The sequence below is a fragment of the Blennius ocellaris genome (genome assembly GCF_963422515.1).
Source record: "Blennius ocellaris genome assembly, chromosome: 9".
Lineage (NCBI taxonomy): Eukaryota > Metazoa > Chordata > Actinopteri > Blenniiformes > Blenniidae > Blennius > Blennius ocellaris.
Genome location: NC_137658.1, coordinates 16952949 through 16975902, shown reverse-complemented (window position 1 = coordinate 16975902; position 22954 = coordinate 16952949). Strand labels below are relative to the sequence as shown.

The 22954-nt window shown below is 43.5% G+C and overlaps 1 protein-coding gene across 1 annotated transcript in view; it reads left to right on the top strand.

The window, feature by feature from the left end:
* Positions 1-22730, top strand: part of LOC308134877 (uncharacterized protein) — a 44737-nt gene extending 22007 nt beyond the window's left edge. The window contains 16 exon segments of the mRNA XM_080502717.1: positions 1962-2044; positions 6904-7081; positions 8040-8166; positions 11509-11649; positions 11746-11805; positions 14574-14729; positions 15710-15788; positions 16642-16786; positions 16788-16979; positions 17197-17824; positions 18584-19430; positions 19511-19614; positions 19948-20092; positions 20186-20304; positions 20457-20532; positions 21685-22730. Coding sequence (XP_080358843.1) covers positions 1962-2044; positions 6904-7081; positions 8040-8166; positions 11509-11649; positions 11746-11805; positions 14574-14729; positions 15710-15788; positions 16642-16786; positions 16788-16979; positions 17197-17824; positions 18584-19430; positions 19511-19614; positions 19948-20092; positions 20186-20304; positions 20457-20532; positions 21685-22115 — 3511 coding nt within the window. The 3' untranslated portion in view covers positions 22116-22730.
* Positions 22731-22954: the final 224 nt, after the last annotated feature.

Below are 22954 nucleotides of genomic sequence, written 5' to 3'. Positions count from 1 at the left end.
TTGCCATTGGCTAAATGGCTAACGGGAGCGGCTCATAAGGTTTCGCTGGTTCTTTGCACTCTGTAAACATTCATGCCTGTAGCGCGCATGCTAAGGCTGTGTTATGAGTCCACATCTCACAAGTGTGTGTGTGTGTGTGTGTGTGTGTGTGTGTGTGTGTGTGTGTGTGTGTGTGTGTGTGTGTGTGTGTGTGTGTGTGTGTGTGTGTGTGTGTGTGTGTGTGTGTGTGTGTGTGTGTGTGTGTGTGTGTGTGTGTGTGTGTGTGTGTGTGTGTGTGAGATCATTTATAGTGTTCTGGGTCGTATGAAACATATTTCCCAGTTTAGCATTGAGTAAATTTACATTTAGTGGAGAAGTTCTGCCATGAATCAGTTCATCCTCTGCTGTCAATGACGATGACGATGATGATGATGATAAATATGAAGTTCAAGGGTTTGGTTGATGATCACAGTTTGATCACGTCATGGTTACGCTGACAAACGACTCGAGCATGTCAACAAACCTCACGGAATGTTCCGTCTGTTTCTTACAATACACAACTTGCTGTAAACACAGTCCACTTGAAGCTCTCCAGCCGCTTCTTTCATGAAGAGGGAGAGAGCTTGCACTGGCAGAAATCTTTAAAAAAAACACAACAGTCCACCTTCTTGAGAAGGAATCAGCCATAAATTATCCACCAGATTACTCCATTTCTGTGTTTTCCCACCGTAAAAAAAAAATCCAACTCTCATGTTGATTTAACAACCTTTTCTGGAACGTAAGCAGATGAGTTTGCTGTGTTGTCATGGAGACTATTTGGTTTATACAAGCACTGTAAGGCTGGTATGATTGTATTTTGATGTGCTGTGAATATTACAGGATGTATTTTAAAGACCCATAAAAAGCCAAAGAATCCACTTGAATACTGCAATGCTTATCTCACATATAACTTCACCATCAGGATTTTTTTTTTCTCATGTCTTTTAACCAGAACCCTTCTTTGGATTTTTAAAAACTATTCATAATCTTTGGGTCATTATGAGGTTTTGACCTGAAACTGCCTCCTCCAATTGTTGAAAACACATTTGCACTGAAGTAGTGGTGACGCAGCGACGACGACCCCGACGTATCAGTTTACTGGAAACCACATCAGTAATGACTCGACTTCCTGCTCAACTCCAGGAAATCCTGCACATGCAGCGCAGACGAGGAGGCAGCTAATTGGATTAGAGGTGAGGATAGGGAGTCGGGTAAAAACTCTGAATTAATCTGAAACTCGCAGGAGACAAAAGATAGTTTCAGGGTTTGTCTACACTGGAAAAGTTATTGTTTTGCTCTTAAGCATGAGCCAAGTTATTTGTGCTTTTTTTAAAACAAAGTTTAAGTTCATATTGTAAAGAGTATAAAATGCTCAGTTTTGTGTTGGAATGCTGTGGAGAAAAGTAAAAAGTCAGAACACAGTCGAGATGTTTCTGCTGACAGCAGCTGTTTGGCACTCCGAGTTGCCTGGTTGCAATTAATCATGATGACTTTATTATTTTAACACGAGTTTCTCGAGATGATGATGTTGTTAGACAATCAGATCTGGCAACCCAGACTGTTGTGATGATGGTTTTGAAGGACTTGTGACGTTTCAAGCTGAATTTTGTCCATTTCCTAATAAAAGAAGCAGCTTTTTGAAGGGTTGTGAAATCGATAGTTGCACTTGGCGGTTATATAAGAGCTTTTCAGACTTGTGTAATCCTCGAGAAGTACTTCTCTGCGCCTTTGTGGTCTCAGTCCCTGGTAGGACTTTAATCACCACGTGATCCAGCCGGCCTGATCGCACTGCAGGTAGAACGACATCCAGCAGGTAGAATCAGAGAGTTCTTCTAATGTGCTCCTGTTCTGTCTCCTGACCCGGACTGGACCTGACCGAGATTGAATACAAACATGAGGATCACACACGCTGACCATCATCTGTGCCTCTGCTTCCATCCCAGCAGCGACAACGTCGCCATGGCGTCGGGAGTGCCGGAGGTGGCGGCCAATCAGGAGCCAGCTGAGATCCAGGAAGAGTGTTCAGGTAAAAGGCCTGCTGGAATTTCAATAACTCTATTTTTTTAAAGCTATTGTTCAGTTTTGCTTTAACACAAAGAAGTCGCAGGACATTAAGAACAAGTTAACATTTATTACATTTGTTTTGCGGTGATGCGAATGCTATCCTGCAAGAAATAAGTCGGCGAGTTTCCACTGATAGCACGGCATAGGAATTATCAACGGCAGCTAAGTTCCCTTGATGTTTTTTTGAAACTTTGCAAGGTTACTATTACTACTCTACCAAAAACGTGGGAGAAGGCAGCCGAAAATGCTAAGATCTGGACCCCCGGAGGCCGGGAGAATTAAAATACTGGGAGTGTGTGGATGGTAGCACATGAAAGTGTGCATCATATCAGATCCAGAGGAGATCAGCTCAGCTTTAACAGGCTGAATCTGCCTGCAGCTGGCAGCAGGAAATGAACACACACACACACACACACACACACACACACACACACACACACACACACACACACACACACACACACACACACACACACACACACACACACACACACACACACACACACACACACACAGATGGGCAGCAGCACATATGAAGAAGGAAGGACCACATTAGAGGGTCACTGAGGTGTCCGTGTGGGTGTGGGAACTCCGTCTTCAGGGATTCCTGGGAGCACATCCGCAGTGGAAATGCTCTTTAACGCAGATGTGCTTTTTATCAGAACATATAAGTGAAAAACCATTAGATTTAATACTGCGGGAAACATCAACTTTACCATCATTTCATCTCCATTATTGACGTGATCTTCTGTGTGTGTTCAATCAAACACTACTAAATATGACATCTTTAACATGGCAGTTGGAGTGATTGTGACTGCGTTTTCATTTAAACTGTGGAGCACTGGTGACCTGCGCATGATGTACCTCATAATGGATAAACCAATCCTCAACTATATCCTCAGAAGTCGAGTTAAGCGGCTCTAAGCATTGGTATAATCCAGCAACATGTAATCAATGTCTGAAAATAGATTTGTTTTTTGATAGATTAAACAATCTGTTGTACACAGTTCACTTTGGATAAACCTTTATACTATAAACACGCCTAATAAAGCGAGTTTGCGATTTCCTACACTGTTTGATTCAAGGATAAATTGATCAATGTTTTTCTTTTTTGTATCAAGAACTTTGTGCGAGAAAAAAGGACTCATTTAGACCTAAGAATCAACCTAGTTGGTCTTATATAATGCCATCTGATTGCATTTTAATGTTCTTCCATAGTTAAAATATGCTCATTGATATCTGGTCTAAAGACAATATATTACAGTTTCCACTCGCTGGCTAAAGGGGCGGGTGCTTCTTCTTTGTAACGTTTTTCTTCCCCTCTGGTCAGTGTTTGTTTCGGGCGATAGCGCCCCCATACGAGCAGCCGTTGTAATCGTGCGACGTTGTCCAGGCGGTTTGCCTGCTCTCAAACGGTGCGTCTCAAACGTGCAGCGTGAAAAGCAAACCAAGTCACATGGAGGTGTGAACACCCCTCCCAGTGGAATAACTTAAGATCATCATGCTGATGGTAATTCTAGTAATTGCATGTGATGAGTGCAGATGATGTGGAGAATTGATTTAACCCAACGTACTTATACCTCTTTTTTTTGCGACTCCTGATTAGCATCAAACCAAAAAAAGACCCTGAAGCTCCGACAATGTTGCCGGAAAAAAGTCCCGAGTCCTTCCCCGTCTTTTCCACGGAACATTGTTTCTTTGAAAGGTCACAACGTTCTCGCCGTGTAAAGAAATCAGCTCCTAATACTGCTATTCTATTAGACAAGTGCATGTTGGGTGAATCGCAGTACAAGGGTCCTGTAGAGCAACGTTGACCTTCCACTCAGGCCCGTGGCCTTTTTCAACCCTCTGTTGGTTCAGACCTTTAGCCTAATTGTTGTATTGTTCCTTAAATAGCAGTATAAATGGCACTGCTGGGTGGTGCACACTGGCCTCTGGAGCTCCATCAAAACACACGCTGGAAGCTCCTCAAGTAAAATGTTTATGTTATCAGCCAAGAGGGGGAGGCCTCGTCCAACATTTCATGGTGCAAACCAAATTAAATTTACATTATAATCTGTGTGGTTCACTGGCAGCGAGTGAAGAGCTTAAAAAATAGTCTCTCACCTCTGAAGAAGCTTCTGACTTAAGTTCGCCTGGGATCTGTTGTTTGTGTGAGACTTTATTCCGCTGCTCTTGTATAATGCGGAACATTTACCATGTTCTGAAGCATTTTAACCCCAGATTTACATGCCAGACATTTTTCAGTCGTGATTTAGCTCAAACCAGAAAGAGTATTTTTGGAGGAGGAGGAATGCTGAGGCATTCCCCACAGGGAGCAGGACAAGACTTTTTAAAGTCTGTTCCACACGTGACTTCTCGGCGTCGTACGATCCGTGATCGTTTTTTCTGGTTGTGCTTCAGATGTTGAAGAACGATGAGGTTCCAGCTTTTCAAAGAGCACCCGTACTGGTTCGTATTGTACTAATGTAACTATCACATTAAAGGGGAAACACAAGGGAAGAGAATTCCAATGCACAACGAGATGAAGACGTGATGCATGATGCTTGCTGAATGTATAATCTTTATCCAGTTAATGATGCATTGCTATAGCGAGACAAACAAATCCAGAAAATCCAGGTAGGATCCAGAAACCAAGGATCAAATGATGAATAATCCGACATTAATACGTATTAAATGTAAAGTGGGATTGATGGACACAGGCACAAAACAAACAAACAACATAAACCAAAATCCTCTCATCTACAGATGAGATGAGGAGATGAGACGGCTCCCAGGACAAACAGGAGATATAGGCCCTGTTTACTCTACATTTTCAAGTGAAGGTGTAAAATCCTTTTTGTAGCCTTTTGGGTGTCTGTTTACATGTTCGGAGACAAAACAGAACTTTTGTAAAACGGCTCCCAAGGGGACAGGGGGGGCCCGATCGTGAGGCCTGCTCTGAGAGCCTGGCCCGGTAGACCTCTAATGGGACGTTACCAAGATGTCCCAACCACCTCAAATCGCTCCTCTTTAAAGTTAGTGGCTCAGCTTTGATGGTTGAGCTGCCACCCTGTGGAGAAAACCCATTTCAGCTGCTTGTACTTCATTCTTTTTGGTCATGACCTAAAGTTCATGACCGCAGGTGAAGTGGGGGGGGGGGGGTGGAGATATGTAAGCCAATTACTAAACGGAGAGCTTTTCCTCATGGCTCGGCACCAAACCTGCAGCTGATCAGACCCCAGGGAACACGATCGACATGCAAACGACTGGTACGATTGCAGGACGTTCTATGAATTAGAACAGAGTATTAAACATCAGGTTGACCACCAGTCATTTATAAACAGAAGATTTGTGAGAGCAGGTTTTTGTGGCTTTTGCAGAGACTATTTACCCAAAACTCTACAGGAAGAAATCAGATTTACTGGAGTTCACTGTAGGGTTTTTTAGTTTTTTTTTAACATCAAGGTTCACGTGTTTCAGCGTTGCCAGTAGTTCTCCTTTGTTCATTTTCTGTATTAATGAATGCCACGTTTATGCAACATCAGTGCGTACTTGCACGTGTGTCGTGTTGTTTAAATGTGGAGGTGCAACAGACAAGCCACGGAATTGAGCAGAACACAAGAAACGCGCTACGTTAAAGAAGAAACCTGGATTTCAGGTCGTGGTTTGTGATGAAACACTTTATCGCAGCACAAAAGTTTTGTGGTCATGGGAGAAGATCCATATAAATCAAATGTTTTCAGTATCCGTGCAGAGGCGACGTCCAGACATGCTGCTTCATGTTGAGATTAAGCTCCAGTTTAGCTTTTACCGTCTATCAGGTCGTTGTGAGTCGTACATGTTGATTTAAGCATTTCTGCAGTAGTTTGTATGTATTTAATTAGTGTTTACCTGCACTACAGCGGTGTTGGATCACACAGTCAGGACTACTCTCAGTTAAATAAGGCACTCCGACTGTCATAATATATATTTCTCCTGATAAACTTTGAATACAGATGAACTGATGGGTAACTTTCTTTTTTATGACGGCAGAAAAAGATTTAAGTCGCCCTTAATCCATGACGGCTGAATTATGACTAAACACTTCCATTTCAAGGACACATCGGCAGTATGGTGGCTGATTTTATAAGAATTTTAGTTTATTTTTTCCTGTAATTGAACTAAGGGTTTCCTCTTCACAGCACCGAGGAATCTCACAATGATGTAGTGTCTCCAACTAACTGTAACTTCAGCCAACATCCAGATTAGAGAACATCTTCGTCTACTCACTTTCAGGTCATGGAGGATCTTCCTCCCACCATCTCGTGTCACGGCAAACACTGCAATAAAACGGCAACGTGCACATTAGTTTCATCTCCGCGATAGTCGTTTCTTTTAATTGTCATGAACTGGCGAAGTAACTCCACTCCGTTTTGAAGAGCTATTTCCTGTAATGAAGTATTAATCTTCAGTCCCCTGTGGCCTCTGGAGGCAGACGTTGGCCCCGCTGCACAGGGGCCGCCTAAAGAGCGCCATTAGAGGCCACTGATGAGCTGCTCGGTGACTGACAAGCAATGAAAGGTGTTTTGTAGGTGTTTAAGCGGCTATAAAGGAGCTGTTGAGTTTTCCACCGCGGCGCGAACAGGCGTGGACTCCCCGCAGGGAGGCTTTACAAGTGTGTGTGTGTGTGTGTGTGGTTCCTGCATGGCTGATTACCTGCCAACACAGGACTAATAGCTCTATAACTCCAGGTCATATCAGAGGGGGGGTGCGTAAAGGCACTGTGAGAGTAATTTTCTCATTATTACATTACTTGGGGGGGATAACGATCTTCTTTTTTTTTTTTTTGGGTCTCCTCAGGAAAGAAGAAGTCCAAGTTCCAGACGTTTAAGAAGTTCTTCGCGAGGAAGAAGAGGAAGGAGCCGGCGGCGGCGGCGGGATCAGACACGGCGCTAAAAGCAAGCCAGTCCAGCGACAATGTCAGCAAAACATCGGAGAACAACACGCTCACCCGGGCCGAGAAGGAGAAGGGATCAGGGTGAGGTCACCACACAAGACCCGGGGGGGGGGGCACAGGAAGGAGGTCTTCATGTACTTCTAATTGAGCGTGATTGTAAATAAAGCAGAGTCCAGCAGCACGTCAAGGATTCCTCTCCTTCCACTCAGATATTTATCTTTCTACTTAATTGAAGACAGGAAGATGATGTTTTTACTTCCACGTCCAGTTGAGCTCAGATCACCTCAGTGGACGCTGGTCACTTCCTGTTTTTCTAACTCAGACGGGTTTTTCCTGTGGATGATTCCTGACTTTCTGTTTTCCTTAACGAAACTGTGCCTCTTCCTGGTTTGTCTGCACCTCGTTTGGTCCGCCTGTAAAATAACATTTGTACATTTTTGTTTCAGCAAAATTTGGCATTTACACCGCAATGTTTGGAAAAGGATGCAGTTTTCATTTTGGTCATTTTTGTAATGCAGTCAGAGTACAATACGCTATAAATATTAACACTGGGAGCACACAGACGTTTATATAAACAAACAACTAAGTTTGATCATTATTACGGTGACTCTCAACTATAAAACTACAAAGTCCCAGGAGAATATGAACTGGGAGTCATGATACTCTGGAGGCAAATATTCTTGTTATTGTCCATCTACTGAGCATGTGCAGAAGAACTATTTACTATGGCCGTAGTGTATGTGCCATAGTAGTATTTCGGAGAAGATGTGTGTTTCTCCATTTCCACCGAGACAAATTCTGAGTCCTTTTTTAAAATAATGTTTTCCCCCTTTACATGGAGGTGGACTGTTTTCCAAAAGTCGCATTTTCAGTGGCTCCGAGCACCGTTGCCATGTAAATGGACAACTGAAACACAACAAAAGTTTTGCGTTTTCACTTGAAAATGTCGTGATCTATAGGTCTATATTAAATAACCAAAATGAGAAAAAGCTTTTGAACACGAGTTTGTACATTGTGTGTCATTTTTTCTCTCTCACAGATCAAAGATCAGCCTCGGCGGCAAGGCCTTGTCACATGACTCCGTCTTCGTCTCCGACTCGTCGGAGGCCAACGAGGCTCTCGGGGCGTCTCAGGACAGCATTCATGGCAAAGTGAAGTCCCTGCAGGTAAAGACGCACAAGAACTTGACTCCAACTGCAGAAATCTTCACGTATTCCCATTATTCCTGGTCAAAAAAAAGGAGCAGAGTGGTCATCCATTGAGCTTTCTGAAATATGAAACTTATTTTCCTGTCACTTTCACAGGAGACTTTATCTCTGAGATAAAAAGAAATGTTCAAAATATTTAAAATGGATGAAATAGTTAAAACAGCCTAAATGTGCTAAAGGTGCTCAATTTCTTTTTATAATCCAAGATGTAAAAATGGTAAAACAGTTTAAAAAATAAATGCTTAAATGCTTGTGTAGCTGAAAAAGGCTAAAATGGGTAAAATAACTTCAGATAACAAAAATTTCTCAAATATTTAACAATGGGTGAAAAGAAATCAATCAAAATTAATAAAATCAATAAACATCTAAAACCGCTCAGCATCTACGTGGCTAAAGTAGTTGGGTTTAATTGCATAACTTTACTAAAAATGGTAAAGAAATAAGGTTTTGTGGCTCTAGATGAATTTTATTTGGTGTAAAGTGGCTCGTTTGGAGATCAAATCCAAATCTTAAAATCATTTTAGCACAAGTCCCCATGTGTACTTTACCGTTGATCTTCACATCAGTAATATTGAGGTAAACTGGGAGTTAAAACCTCTTTCAACAGAAGTATTTTCCATTTTGAAGTTGTGCAAGTGTGATCAGACAGCAGTGGCAGCTATTAGCTCACCATCAGTTCAAGAGAATTTGCTTGAAAAATCGAACGTTCTTTGGCAATTCAAAAGAAGTGTTTGATTTGCAGATGAGACATAATCAGCGCAATAATTCCAGGTCATCGGTGCAAACGTGGAGCTGCTCCTGAAGGAACACGGCTCAGATTTGGAGGCGAGGTGAAAGGTTGCTGATACGTTGATTAGAGTAACAGAATTGAGCAAGTAAAACAATCTGATGGAGATTTCCTGAGCTTAATCTCGGGCTCTGAGGCGAGCTGCTGGTTTGATAAGCAGAATGAGGCCATGGCGGAGCCAAATATAGACCCATTATGCAAGGATCGATATGGGGAGGAGCAAACCAAGAATCAACAAGCACTGGAAACTGCAGCTCGAGCACTGATGTCTCTTTTTTATACCCACTTTTTACTACGCCTGCCATCAATCATCGGTTTGTAATACAGATGTTACTGGTGCTATGAGCTCATTTTGGTCCATATTTTCAAGAGAAATGCTACTCAAATGACACAAATCTGTCTTTTCTTGAAGGATAGTGCGTGTGTGTGTGCGCGTGCGCGTGTGTGTGTGTGCGTGTGTACGCGTGTGTGTGTGTGTGTGTGTGTGTGTGTGTGTGTGTGTGTGTGTGTGTGTGTGTGTGTGTGTGTGTGTGTGTGTGTGTGTGTGTGTGTGTGTGTGTGTGTGTGTGTGTGTGTGTGTGTGTGTGTGTGTGTGTGTGTGTGTGTGTGTGTGTGTGCGCCGGCGTCCTGCCCCGGCTGCATAAGAGCCGTATTGTTCTGTGTTTGCTTTGCTCTCCAGCAGAAAGAGTTCATGATCGACTCCTGCAGGCTGTTTGAGTTTCTGTGATACACACACACACACACACACACACACACACACACACACACACACACACACACACACACACACGCTCACAAAGCACTTTCCCTACAAACGGCAGTCGACTTCTCTCCGTCACCCTTTCTGTTAAAGCTGTGATGTATTATTAACCTGTTATAGGTCAGTGATGCAAATACTGAGTCATTCAACCCCATGACATCATTCAAAAACTTTATTCATTAACTTTAGTGATTTTTGTTGCTGTTTTTTTTTAAAGAAAGTTGGGGAAAAAAAGGCCATCTTAAGCCTGGCACACACTGCAGGATTTTATTACATCTTCACAGATCAAGAGACGCACTTGATGATCACAAAAGACAGATCACACAAGATTTTCCTCTTCTGATTTGATAGTAGTTGGTGTGAACTACGGAGCTCACCAAACACTAACCGGTTCTTCATCAGGCTCTGCACCATAGACTTCAGTCAAACGTAACTTCAGTGTGAAACACGGCATGTAAACAACATGCTGCCACAAATCAACCTGGGGCCTACATTATATTACGACTCAGGATTATTAGGAGTGTTTAGATCTTTATGACATAATAAAACAAATCCTCGTCACTGAGGCTTTGAAGGACGTTCTTGTTCTTGTTCCAAGTCTGTTTGGCTCCATGAGGGTTTGTCTGGAATAATGAGGTTAATAATAATGGTTACGTCTGATATAACTGCAGAAACTATGAATATATGGCGCGTGCGTCTACTCCGCCGTCACGGTGAGGAATTAATATCCCAACACTAAATGCATTCACACCGAGGGACCGGCCTCAAAACAAACTGATGGAAAATCTAAAGTTAAAGAAGAGCAGTGAGGGAGAATAAAGTGAAACAGTGATCACCAAGCCGTGCAGGTCCGCTTATATTGTCCAATGAATTAATGTCATATAATCTCATGAAGTCAGGCATTAACAAGTCGGGAACCTTCTGGCTTTGGCTGCAGCAGCAGTGTTGCTTTTAGCCTGGTTGGTTTTCATACCAGTACTCGTGACGTCACACACCATGCAGCTCGGCTCCTCAGGATTTCACCTCGCAAATCTTAACGCTCCCCACACCACAGGAAGATCGGACACGATTTGTTTTTGCAGAGATAAGTCTAATGATAATGGTAATAATATTAATATTAATCAAAATCAGAGTTCACTAGAAGTGCGAGAACCTTCTGACTCTGAATCATGAAGCATTTTGATCGTTAAACTATGTTAATAGAAACGGGTGGATTTGTGGTATTTTCTTTTCAAGATTTTTCTAAATTATAGAAAGACATTGACATTGCATGTGTAGCAAATAATACTGTAGCAATGGAATATAATGCGATATTTCCGGCCATTCTAAATGCAATAAAGCCAATAATAAAAATGAACATTAATTCTTCTCGCTTTCCAATATGATGTGAATAAAGTTAATACTTAAATTATTAAGCTGGTTAAGTGCAAACATACGCAGGAGAAGAAGAAATTGAATGAATATTAGATATTGTTTTCCCGCTATAATTAAAAACGAATCTGTATAATTTAGATTTGTTTGACTATTAAGATAATATGAGCTACTTGAAAGGCTTCAGTTATATATTTAAGAATAAGGAAAATTATATCTTTCCCTGGTTAGCATTTTTCTGTTATTCTATAATATTTTATTACATTTTGAGGAATAAATGTGCAATGTTGCTCTGTTGTTATGTGTGTTATTTACTGTCTGCAGTTAATGCTGATACAGCTAATATTGTACAAGCCTAATAAATGTGTGCATGTGTGATCAGCTGCAGTTGAAGCAGGCTATCAAGCTGGGCTCCCCCCCGTCTCTGATGTGTGTGAAGAGGACGGAGGACGCAGGAACCATGTCAGAGGACGATGGTCTTCCCTGCAGCCCCCCGGAATACACGGCGCTGCTCACAGCCACGGTACCTCCATGTTCTCCCTCCTCCTCCTCATCCTCCTCCTCCTCAAGGTTTTTATCTCTTAACATTCCAACTGTGGGTCTGTGTGGCGTCTTCCAGAACCAGGCCCAGAGGAACAGCTGCATCAGTCTGGAGGGGACGGACAGCGAGGACGAGCAGGTAAATGATACATTTACTGGAAACGATCTTAAGTCGTGTTTTCTTCTGACTTTATGTTGGTTCAAACCACAATACATAAAGACCTACTGCATGCAATGCACATGAAGCTCCAGCTTCTCCATGTGGTTTAAAGTGTGTTTGTCCACCACTGTTTGTCTTCATGGCCATGTTTTGGGGGTCTGCAGCTTTTCTAACAGGCAGTCAGAAGGTTTCCAGTAAAAAAAAGAAGATGATTAAAATGAATATATGCCACCATGTTACATGGTAGTACTATTGGCAGGTGTGAGCAAATTGTGACGTTTTAAGGCATATTAGTCACTATTGGATAAAAGTGTAGTTTATACTAACTTTGCAATCCGTTTTGAGTTCAGATCGTAGTGAAATGACACTAAAATCACAGACTTCTCTGAGAAAAATGAAGTATTTTTTCTGGATTTCTTTAACACGTTGCAAACGTATCCCACAGACGGCTCTATGGTAGAGCTATAGGCACACGTTGAAATGGTTAAAATGTACTTATAAACGACATAAACGACATGAAAACAACATTAAAACACTTCTGCTTAACTGGACTTTGAAGCGATTTCCCCACTGTTGGAGCTCAAATTGAAAATCCTTCCTCCTTCGTTTGGTTTCCAATGGTGTTCCTCTTCTAATCTGCTGCATGAATCTCTGCGGCACAAAGCCTTTATAAAACGAGCCAGTTCATGAAAACAAGAATATCCCAAAAAGCCTCAACTCTCCTCTCAGACTCTCCGGGTTATGAAGCAGACTAAATAGCACAGTCAGCAAACTATGACAAATGAGCTTTTAATGATAGTGCCACTTTTGCGATTCCAGGAGGGTTTTCAGGCCAGTCGTTTTCCCACTGGAAGGAGCCACAAGTGGCCCACTATAAAGACATCAAAAAAAATGTGAATGCCTTTAGAAGTGCGTCCCACACCGGAATAAGTTCAAGCTGGGCTCCAGTCACTTCTGAGTGATGGCTGCAGAGGCGTTTAACTTTTTTTCCTCCCTCTGAGAGTTTGTGATCGACTTTATAGCAACACAGATCATGTTGATTGAGATTGAGATGGTGTTTTAGGACTTCAGACCCGTCTTGGACGCGTGTAAAGCTAAAGAAGCTAGCGCCAACAAGCTTGTATAAACTAAAAAATGTTTGCCTTTTAATCTCTTTGGCTCTGTTTTTTTTTTTTTTATTCCGCTTGTCAAATTCGTGCTCTTGTGAAGACGTAAACACTGGCAGAAACCTTCTGCTGAGCACTAAAACGCAGACGTACGCTAGCAAGGTAACATTCACATTAGCATGCTAACAGCCAACGTCGACTTATCACTCCCAATGAATGCTAACGTTGCTTTGAATAATATAATGTGAAAATATGTCCTTGTAACTGTTGAAATCTAAATTATTAGTGTGCTAACATTTGAATTAAAATAACTTGGAGCCTGGTTTACTAAATCTTCTGTGAATTGTAGTAAATTTCACGCAAATAGATTCTGCTTTCTGTTTGTGTGGGTTTTTCACGTGATCAATTAGGAATAATACATAAAGCATTTAAATGTTCAACAATTTTCACCTGTTTATGCACAATATTAATAGTTTCTTATGCAAACAAGCACGGCCTGTTGTAGTTATTCATCTCTTGGGATATAAATGGAACAGTTTGATGTTCAGACGTTTCCTAAATTAGATCAAATTTTCCGTTTTCAAAGGGAAATCCATCAAAGGTTTATGTGCAGACGTGTTTCAGTTCAGACAAGTGGTGTAATAGATGTGGTCAATGTGCAGATAATGAATGGACGTGGGCCTTGTTGGGGTGTGATCAGGAGCAGTGGTGGATCACACCTTAAATGGAAGTGTGTCGTTTGGCCTGCTCTCCCTGTGTGTGTCACTTACCTCTCAGGCCGACTCTTTCTGCGCGTTATTCCACTGACCTGCATTCCTCTGGTTCCTCGGGCAGGCAGCAGGTCTGCTTGCAGTTACAGTCGGACTCGACCCGCTTCACTCGCACTCGCGCACACGCATCCAACACAATCTCACGTTTTCTTCTAGAAATGTATTGATACACATTTAAAAATCTGGATTTTTGTCTCCGTATTGACTAAAAGTTCCTTTTAATTGATAGGCTCTCAAATTGTGGGCCGATGACGGCCCGCAGCAACATTTCTGGCAGCCTGTGTTGAATTAGTGGTAGTTTTAATGTCAGAGACTTCTATATAACTCTGAGTCTATGCTCCCGCTCTGCCTGATACTTGACAAATCCAACATATCACCTTATTAAACCGACTAGTATCAGTAGCTCCTGCAGCTTAAACCTGGAGCATGTAGTCCACCACTGTTGTGGTTATATCATGGCTTTTCTTTACATTTTAAAATGCTTTAAATAAAGGTTTTGACCGATTCCCTGGTGTAACAGTGGTTTCTGTTGTCGGGCTGTGAAGCTGAGGCTTATTTCTCTGCAGATAAGAACAGCTAATATTGATACAGCTGCACTCCCCCATCTTTTCTCCCCCCGTCTCACTGCTGCTCTCTGCTTCCTTCACTCTTTTATTCGTATTTTTTTTAATCAAATTTTTAAGTCCTTGTGTGCACCCACAAATTAAAGTTCCTCCTGGATCATGTGCACATGTCACATGTGGACGGTTCCCGAGCTTTGGGGTCCACATGGAGCTGAAAGATCCATCTACCAGTTTCCACAGAAGATGAAGAAGTGTTTCCTCTTTAATTACCTGGGTAGTGTTTGAATGTTTCTGTCCCTGTCCCCCAGCTGTCCTGTGCAGGCTCCAGCAGGGCGATGAGCCCCCTGGTGGTCCCGGGTGACTTCAGCCAGCCAGCCAGCCCCTTCACCTGCCTGGATAACTCTGCAGCCAAACACAAGCTGGGCCTCCGACACAAAGCCTGCAACAAGAGGAAACCTGCCAGAGTGAGACACACACACACACACACACACACACACACACACACACACACACACACACACACACACACACACACACACACACACACACACACACACACACACACACACACACACACACACACACACACACACACACACACACACACTGTGAATTGCTTAATTCAGGCGTTCAAGATTATTTGTTGCAGGTGTCTAAAATTCAGCACGTACATATATTTTGGCCAAATATACTTTTTTCAACACTCTACAGAATAAACGGGTAAAAATCCCTTCAGAAACACACAAAATGTGAACAAAAGCCTTTCCAGAGGAGTGAAGGAGTGCAAAAATGAGACTCGGCTTTATATTTGACTGTTTCAGTAGAATATTCAGAAAGTTCCTGCTGATGTAACAGAATAAAGGTGTCTGGATATTTTTGTCCAAATAATCTACATTGTCCATCAAAGTAGCACTCGTCAAACATCACGTGAAGTTTTCTCCATTTTCTAATTCACCTGATTGCTTTATACATTTCCCTGAATTTCTTCACATAATATCTTTATTACCTTTCCTTCCGAAAGACCCTGCCTCTCCAAAAAGCTCTTTTCTTTACCCAGCCATGTCACCAGTGAGCTCAAATAGCTTCAAAATGTTTTTCCAATTGGTTTATGAGCACGTTTTTACACTTTTTTTTCCACCTTTGGTTGCACTTGTCACAGCTTTTTAGAGATGGGCCACTGTTAAATTAGCTTTTTAAGTTTTTTCAATAGAAAAGCCAAGTGTCGAACATTTATCATCTGATTTGTTGATTGTGTTCCACTTTACGCATCACATCACTGCAGCCTGTTTTCACTTATATTTTGTGTGTGTGTGTGTGTGTGTGTGTGTGTGTGTGTGTGTGTGTGTGTGTGTGTGTGTGTGTGTGTGTGTGTGTGTGTGTGTGTGTGTGTGTGTGTGTGTGTGTGTGTGTGTGTGTGTGTGTGTGTGTGTGTGTGTGTGTGTAGCAGTCAGAGGGCAGGTCTCTGCTGGAGGACACAGTAACACAGGAGGACGAAGCCTCAGAGGAGCCGCAGACACTCAAAGGTTCGAGCGCTTGGTTTTCCTTCCTCTGTGACTCTGCATGTACGGATGCCTCTGAGAGACAAAATTAGACTAAACGCACTCAATTAAATATACTTTACTCATTTCTGGAATTTCATAATGCAAGGTTGTTTAAAAAAAACACAAAAAAAAACCCAAAGCACTCAGTTTACTTCAGATGTTTGGGGAAATATTAGTTATATTTTTTGAAATTACATTTTGATGACCTGCGAATTGTTCAGAATCTCTTTTGGAAACTGAGAAAGAAAATAAAAATGTCCAGATTTTTAGAAAATATTTAACGCAGTACACTAAATATGAAAAATACAAATGCACAAATTGTCACAACATGTAGAATTGTGATCCTCATCAGGTCTGCTCTGAAGTCTTCAGAGCAGGCACAGTTAATTCTATTTAATGTGAATAAAGTTAAGTAATAGGATTAATACAGTTTTCCTATTCTATTCCATATTGTGCTTGAGACTCAGAATGAACCGATTCTGATCATCATCAATTATTTTAAAAGGTTAAACTGACATTTTGACTATTATTTATATTATTTATTCTAATCTTGAAACAAATGAAAACATTTTAACCTTGTGGGCTGCAGACCTTAGTTTGGGATCCAGTATGTTGATAATAAACTCAACATGTTGGACTAGAATATAATTTTTTTAATTGTCATTGTAGAGTTTATTCACTCAGAGATTTCCTGCCATATGGATAGAGATCAACTCCAACTCGGGTTGAAGATGATGGAATATTTCCTGTTTTATTTTAAAATTGTACATATCACACAGTCACAATCTAATAATACAACCTCCTGACTAGTTTCCTGGTTTCATTGACTTTGTAGATTCAGATGTAAACACGGATCAGCCGAAACCAAAAGGGGGAGCGAGGGAGGAAGACGAGGAGGAAGTTGAGAATGAAGAGCAGCGGCAGACTTCCAGGCGATCCCTGCTGTCAGATAAGGAGGGACGAGGAGGGGGAGATGGGAGCAGAGCAGGAAGTGTCTCTCAGCCTGGACACTTCCTGTCCTCACGATGATGATGATGATGATGATGATGATGATGATGATGATGAGGAGGAGGAGGAGGAAGAAGGAGAGGGGGGAGAGGAGGATGGGGGAGAAGAGGAGGAGGTGTTGGACCTACAGCCACTGCACTCATCCTCCTCCATGGAGGGTCCCAGGTGATTTCCTCCTCCACTTCCACCTCTCTCTCTCTCTCTCTCTCTCTCTCTCTCTCTCTCTCTCCTCTCTCTCTCTCTCTCTCTCTCTCTCTCTCTCTCTCTCTCTCTCTCTCTCTCTCTCTCTCTCTCTCTCTCTCTCTCTCTCTCTCTCTCTCTCTCTCTCTCTCTCTCTGGTCTTTTTATTTTTTCCTCTCATCTTATTTTTCTTGTTCTGTAGCGCGACACTGGAGCCCCCTGCTGGTTCCCCTGAGAACTTCCTGACTCCTGCAGGTGAGGAAAACGCTGCCGGAGGAGAAGAAGAAGATGGACTCAGATTGAAGGAGGAAGAGGAGAGCTCCTTCTTATTGGAGGTGCTGAGCTCCTTGAAGACTCCTCTCTCCTCCTGCTCTCTGGGCATGGAGATGGACGATGTTGTCCTGGAGCGAAAGGACAATGAAGAGCAAAAGGAGGTGAAGGAGGAGGAGGAGAAGGAGGTGCTGGAGAATAGAGGAGAAGAAGAGGTGAGGAAAAAGGGAGAGGAGGAACCTGTGGATTATCAACGACCTTCAGTTCAAGTCCTGTCAGATGAAATTACACAGGAGGAGGAGCAGGAAGAAGAGGAAGAGGAGGAGGAGGAGGAGGTGCAGGAAGAAGAGAAGGAGGAGGAGGAGCAGGAAGAAGAGGAGGAAGAGCAGAGAGAGGAGGAGGAGCAGAGAGAAGAGGAGGAGGAGGAGGAGCAGGAGGTGGTCGCTGCTTCTAAAACCAAAGAAAAAGTAGTAGAGGAAGAAGAAGAATTGTTTCTTGCTGAAGAACAGATAAAAAGTGGAGAAGAGGAAACCAAAGAGGAGCGACTCACTCATCATCACGTACGTCCCCGTCCCCCCACCCCCCCCCCATTTTCTGTATTCTTCGCCTTTTTTTAAACATTATTACACATATTTATTCAACCTTCCTCAACTTGTCTAAATGTGTGTTGTGACGAACCACACAAAAAAAACAAAAATCATGATTGATCTCCTTTGTTTCCTCCAAATTCACACGTGATTACATGAAATGGTGCTTTCATGTAATCTGTGTACATACACTCGAGAGGTGATGAGGCCGGTGCCAAATTACAAGCACTTAAAGCTGATTGTCAGCAGAGCCGATGCTGTCACAATAAAAGAAAGTTATGTATTCTTCAAAAATGTGCCAATGAGACCTGAAAGTGTCATTACGAGTAACCCGCGTCCATAATAATAATTATGATAATAATAATATTAGTCTGTTTTTAGTTCTACTCATTCTCAAAATTCAGAACATTCTTAAAAATCATGATGAACTATATTTTTTGTGAGGAGTCAGCAGAAAGTGATATATTGAATTTGAAAAAAATTATAGAAGAAAAATAATAAGTCGTAAATATAAGTGATGTAAAAAAAAAAACTTTGGATGTCGATTAGATTTAAGTCACTTTTTGTTTGAATTCACTGGCTAAAGGAAGGATTTTTACCCATAATCCTTTGTTAGTATATGAACGTGGCTTTAGTCACAGGTAATGAGGAAGTTCTGCTTTTACATGATAATTAATTAATAAAAAAAGTTTGTATATTTAAATTTAAGCAACATTTGTGTTTTTCTTCCAGGAAGAGGAAGAAGAGGAGGAGGAGGCAGAGGAAATCAAACCTGAGGAAGAAAATATCACAAGACAAACAGTCATCCAGGCAGACGAGGAGCCGATAGAGGTGGAGGAGGGTGAGGAAGACGAGGGCGAGGAGGTGGTGGCAGAGGAGATGGCTGATGAAGATCAGGTGACGGAGGCGGTTCCTGGAGAGGAAGCTGAGGATGAAGAAGACGACAACGGAGCAAAAGATGCTGGTGAGATCAGAGCAGACCTGCGAGGAGGAGATCTGGAGAAACATTCAGCTCCGACCTCTGAGGACGAAGAGGAGGAGGAGGAGGAGGAGAAAGAGGAGGAAGAGGAGGAGATCGGCCTCATTGAAATACAGCAAGAACAAGAGGAAACGCAGCAGCCTGATCAGACTGAAGAGGAGGAAGATGTTGAAACGCCGTGTCACTCAGACGAGGTGGAACGAGACGGGGAGCCTCCAGAAGAAGCTGCTGTTCTCCTCAAGCCGTCTTCCTTGTCTCTGGACCGGGACAGCCAGCCCCCGTCTCCCAGTAAGACCACCACCCTGCAGATCAACCTGGCCTCCCCCGCCTCCCCCACACCGGCCGCGGCCCACAAAGTGTCTGAAGAGGAAGAGGCGCGAGTCGACGCCGCGGGTGAAGAAGCGTCCTCTCCCCCTGCGGCCGCGGAGGAGACGTCCCGCAGAGTCCGCTTCACCGTCGCTCCGGCCTGGCAGAGGTCGCACAGCCCGAGTCCTCCTCCCTCTCCGCCCCCCGCCGCTCCTTCAGGGGAGGAGGAGGAGGAGGAGGAGGTGGAGGTGGAGGAGGTGTTGAGCCCCAGCAGAGGACCAGCAGCTCCAGAAGGTAGGCATCCTCTCCCTCTTCAAGGTGAACGGCTAAAAAAAACGGATCCCCAGATAACTGTGAGCCCCGTCCCGCCGCAGAGAGCGCCGTCGTCCAGGAGGGGAACCCCGACAGTCCCTTCGGAGTCCGTCTGAGGAAGACGCCGGGGCTGCTCCGCTTCAGCTCCGAGGAGGAGAACATGGAGGTGAGGCTCCGTCAGTCAGTATGGGGAAGATGCTCTATATAAGTCTGGATGTTAGTGGAAGATGATCTGTGATCTGGACGTCGGTGAGACGACACATTTCTGAGCTGATCGTGAGAAGACGGAGCAACAGATCAGCTGAGACAAACTGTTTATTCATAGGATCAGCTGGTATTTATTTCCTGAAGTCATGTGGATTTGTGCTATAAAGCTACTAACAGTGGGGCCGAGGAAGATCAGCGAGGAAATAATGTCCTGCTCTCATTTGCGAGGAAATAATGTCCTGCTCTCATTTTATTTACTCTCTGATTTTCTCCTCTTTGTTGTGTCATTCAGCCTCCAGGTGAGTTGCCCCCTCCGGACCCCCCCCAGCCGGTGAGTGTGAGGCCCCCTGTGAGTCAGCCCATCAGCAGCAAACCCGCCCTGGCCAAGAAGCCAGACGTCCACGGAGACGGTTTGTCCAAACTGAAGCGCGTCTCAGGTCAGTTCATCTACCGAGGATAGATGTAGCGGTTTAAAAGCCTCACACACACACACACACTCAGCTGATAGTGTGTGTGTGTGTGTGTTGCAGACCCGGCGGTGGGGCGCAGCGTCCCTGCTGTGTCTGATTCTCCCAGCTGGATCTCTATGGCCAAACAGAAACAGAAGATCTACAAGGAGAACTCACTCGAGGAGATCACTGTTAAAAAGGTGACGTGTGTGTGTGTGTGTGTGTGTGTGTGTGTGTGTGTGTGTGTGTGTGTGTGTGTGTGTGTGTGTGTGTGTGTGTGTGTGTGTGTGTGTGATTTTTGATGGTTATAATGAAGATGAAGACTCACTCCTCTGTTGCTCTTCGTCATCAGGAGGAACAAGAGAGGAAATCCTCACTGCCAACGTACGTCAGCTCAGCGGCAAGCAGGGAGCACAGTGTAAAAACAGGTACACAGACACGCAGCACAACAACAATTAAATAGGATTCATTTTTTCTAAGACTCGTTTGTCTCTTGTTAATGTTTGACCGATGCAATGCCGCTCTCTTCTGGCCAAACGTTGCTCCTGCAGCTCCGTTGAGATTACTGATGAAGCTGCAGTTCCAATTTAACAGACTCCTGGCACTTTACATTCAGATAGAATGTGTAGAAAACCCCAGCAGGATACGCAAACTAAAGAGGCCCCTTGTAGATTTGTGTTGAATCTCATGGAACAGAATTTAAACTCCATTTGTGTCCATGAACGTACAAAAATGTAATAATTGTGTTGGAAAAACTACAATAAGACTTAGTAATAATACTGATGGGGTTGAAACTTCTTATGTACATAATGTACATCTTCTTGCAGCTCGGTCTAAACTACGGGTGTCAAACATAAGGCCCATGGGCCAGAACCGGCCCACAAGAGGCTCCGGTCCGGGTCGCCAGACCACCAAGACAAATTGTGAAGATTTCAATAGAAAACATCCTCTTTTTTTTTTTTTTTTTCTAAACAAATTTCTAAAGGGTAGCGAGAATAACACAACATTGAGCTGGGATATCGGTGATGCTCCCATGACAGGTAACAAACTAGCATTAGCCTCAAAGCCATGCTGTCAGGGTGGGTTTGTTAAAAACATGCGTAATGAAACCGCTTTTTTTTTTTTTTACATTTCACTGTGTTTTGCTCCAGAAGGTTTCATTCACATTGGACTTCATGATGACGTTGTCATTTTTTTTTTTTTTTTTTGTAGTAGTAATTGTTTGGTTTCCTGTAAATATAGACATTTTCATCACGTCTGCCCGACAACAAAGAAAAACTTTTACTTTAGAGGTTATTATGGCACTATTTTACCGGTCCGGCCCACGCTGATGCGTTCGATTACCGTCATGAAGCCGCACAAGGTGGCTAATTTAACCGAATAGACTTCCTGTTTCCATTTCATAATGGAAGTCTTTCCTAAAAAAAACAAGTTTTAAATGGAATCTGTACTGTTTTAAAGGTCCAGACAGGTTCTTAAGGGTTGTTTTTTTTTCATTGTTTGGTGTCATTGTTTATGATTTAACTGGATTCCCATAGCAACCTGAATGTGTGTGTGTGTGTGTGTGTGTGTGTCCTCAGTGAGTCAGATGGAGATCAGGAAGACGTCTGCAGAGAAGGAGGCAAAGAGATCCCTCTCTCCTCCGACCCCGGTGCCCCCACAGCCTGCGAAGCCCCAGCTGCCCCCGTGCCCTGTTGCCCCTAAACCCACTCTGCCCCCTGCCACAGCCCCGAGGACCCTACCCCCTCCTACTCCGGCCCCAGTCCCGCTCAAACCTCCTTCCTGCACGAGCCCGCCGCCCCTCTTCAAGCCTGCCTCTCCGGTCACGTCCCCTCCGTTCTCCTCGAGGACCCCCCCGGAGAAGCCCGCCACCGTGCCTTCGGGGCAGCCCGCCCCCGCCCAGCGGGGGGGGCCGCCCCCCACCGCTCTGCCCCAGGACGAGCCCCCCTGGATGGCGCTGGCTAAGAAGAAGGCCAAGGCCTGGAGCGAGATGCCCCAGATCGTGCAGTGACGGGGCCTCAGAGCGGCCCACCACTCTTTTCTCAGTGTTTTTCATGTTGCACAGCCACGTTTTGATTAGACACCGGGTCGTACCACACAAGTGGAAACGTTCCCAGAGCGAGAGGAAACGCGTAACTATTTTATCCAACCAGATAACCAGAGGTTGTTCGGCGAAGGAATGAACCCGATGCTTATTTTCTCTTACATGTGTTTTAAGGAAAAAATGCACCCGCGTTCCTCCCGAGTGTGAACTTGGACGACGACCCAAGCTCCTCCAGATTGTTCATGAGGAGCTTTAAAGAAGCTGATCTTCTTTCCGACGCTGTCTGAGCGCCCCGCGTGTTTCAGTCTGTGCAAATTGCGTTTTTTTTTTTTTTTTTTATTTCTCCCTATGAATCATATGAACTCTCTTTTATTATGTGGAACTTAATATCTCCAGGTTAAACTGCAAGCACCTCCAGAACCCTCCGACCTGCACGCTGGTGAGGAATCAGTAAGAAGTATCGTCACACTGGCTTTTCTTATGGGTTTTTTTTTTTTTTTTAACGCTTTTTTGGGGGGGGCGTTTGGACTGTGAAATAGACTGAATCAGTTTGGAAGAAAAGCATTGCAGAGGAAGACACGCGCACCCTTTTTATCTTTTGAATCTGTCCGACTCACCGTAACTACATAAGTCAAGCTTTTGGGTTTTTTTGTATTGCCTTTTGAGAATCTCTTTGTACATACAGTGTACAGTAAAGAACAAATGAAACATTTGATTGTGTGAGACATTTTTTTTCAATCTATTTTCACTCGGTTTAAAGAGATAACACACATTCACAGCTAGTGGCTATTTAGAGTCACCTTAAA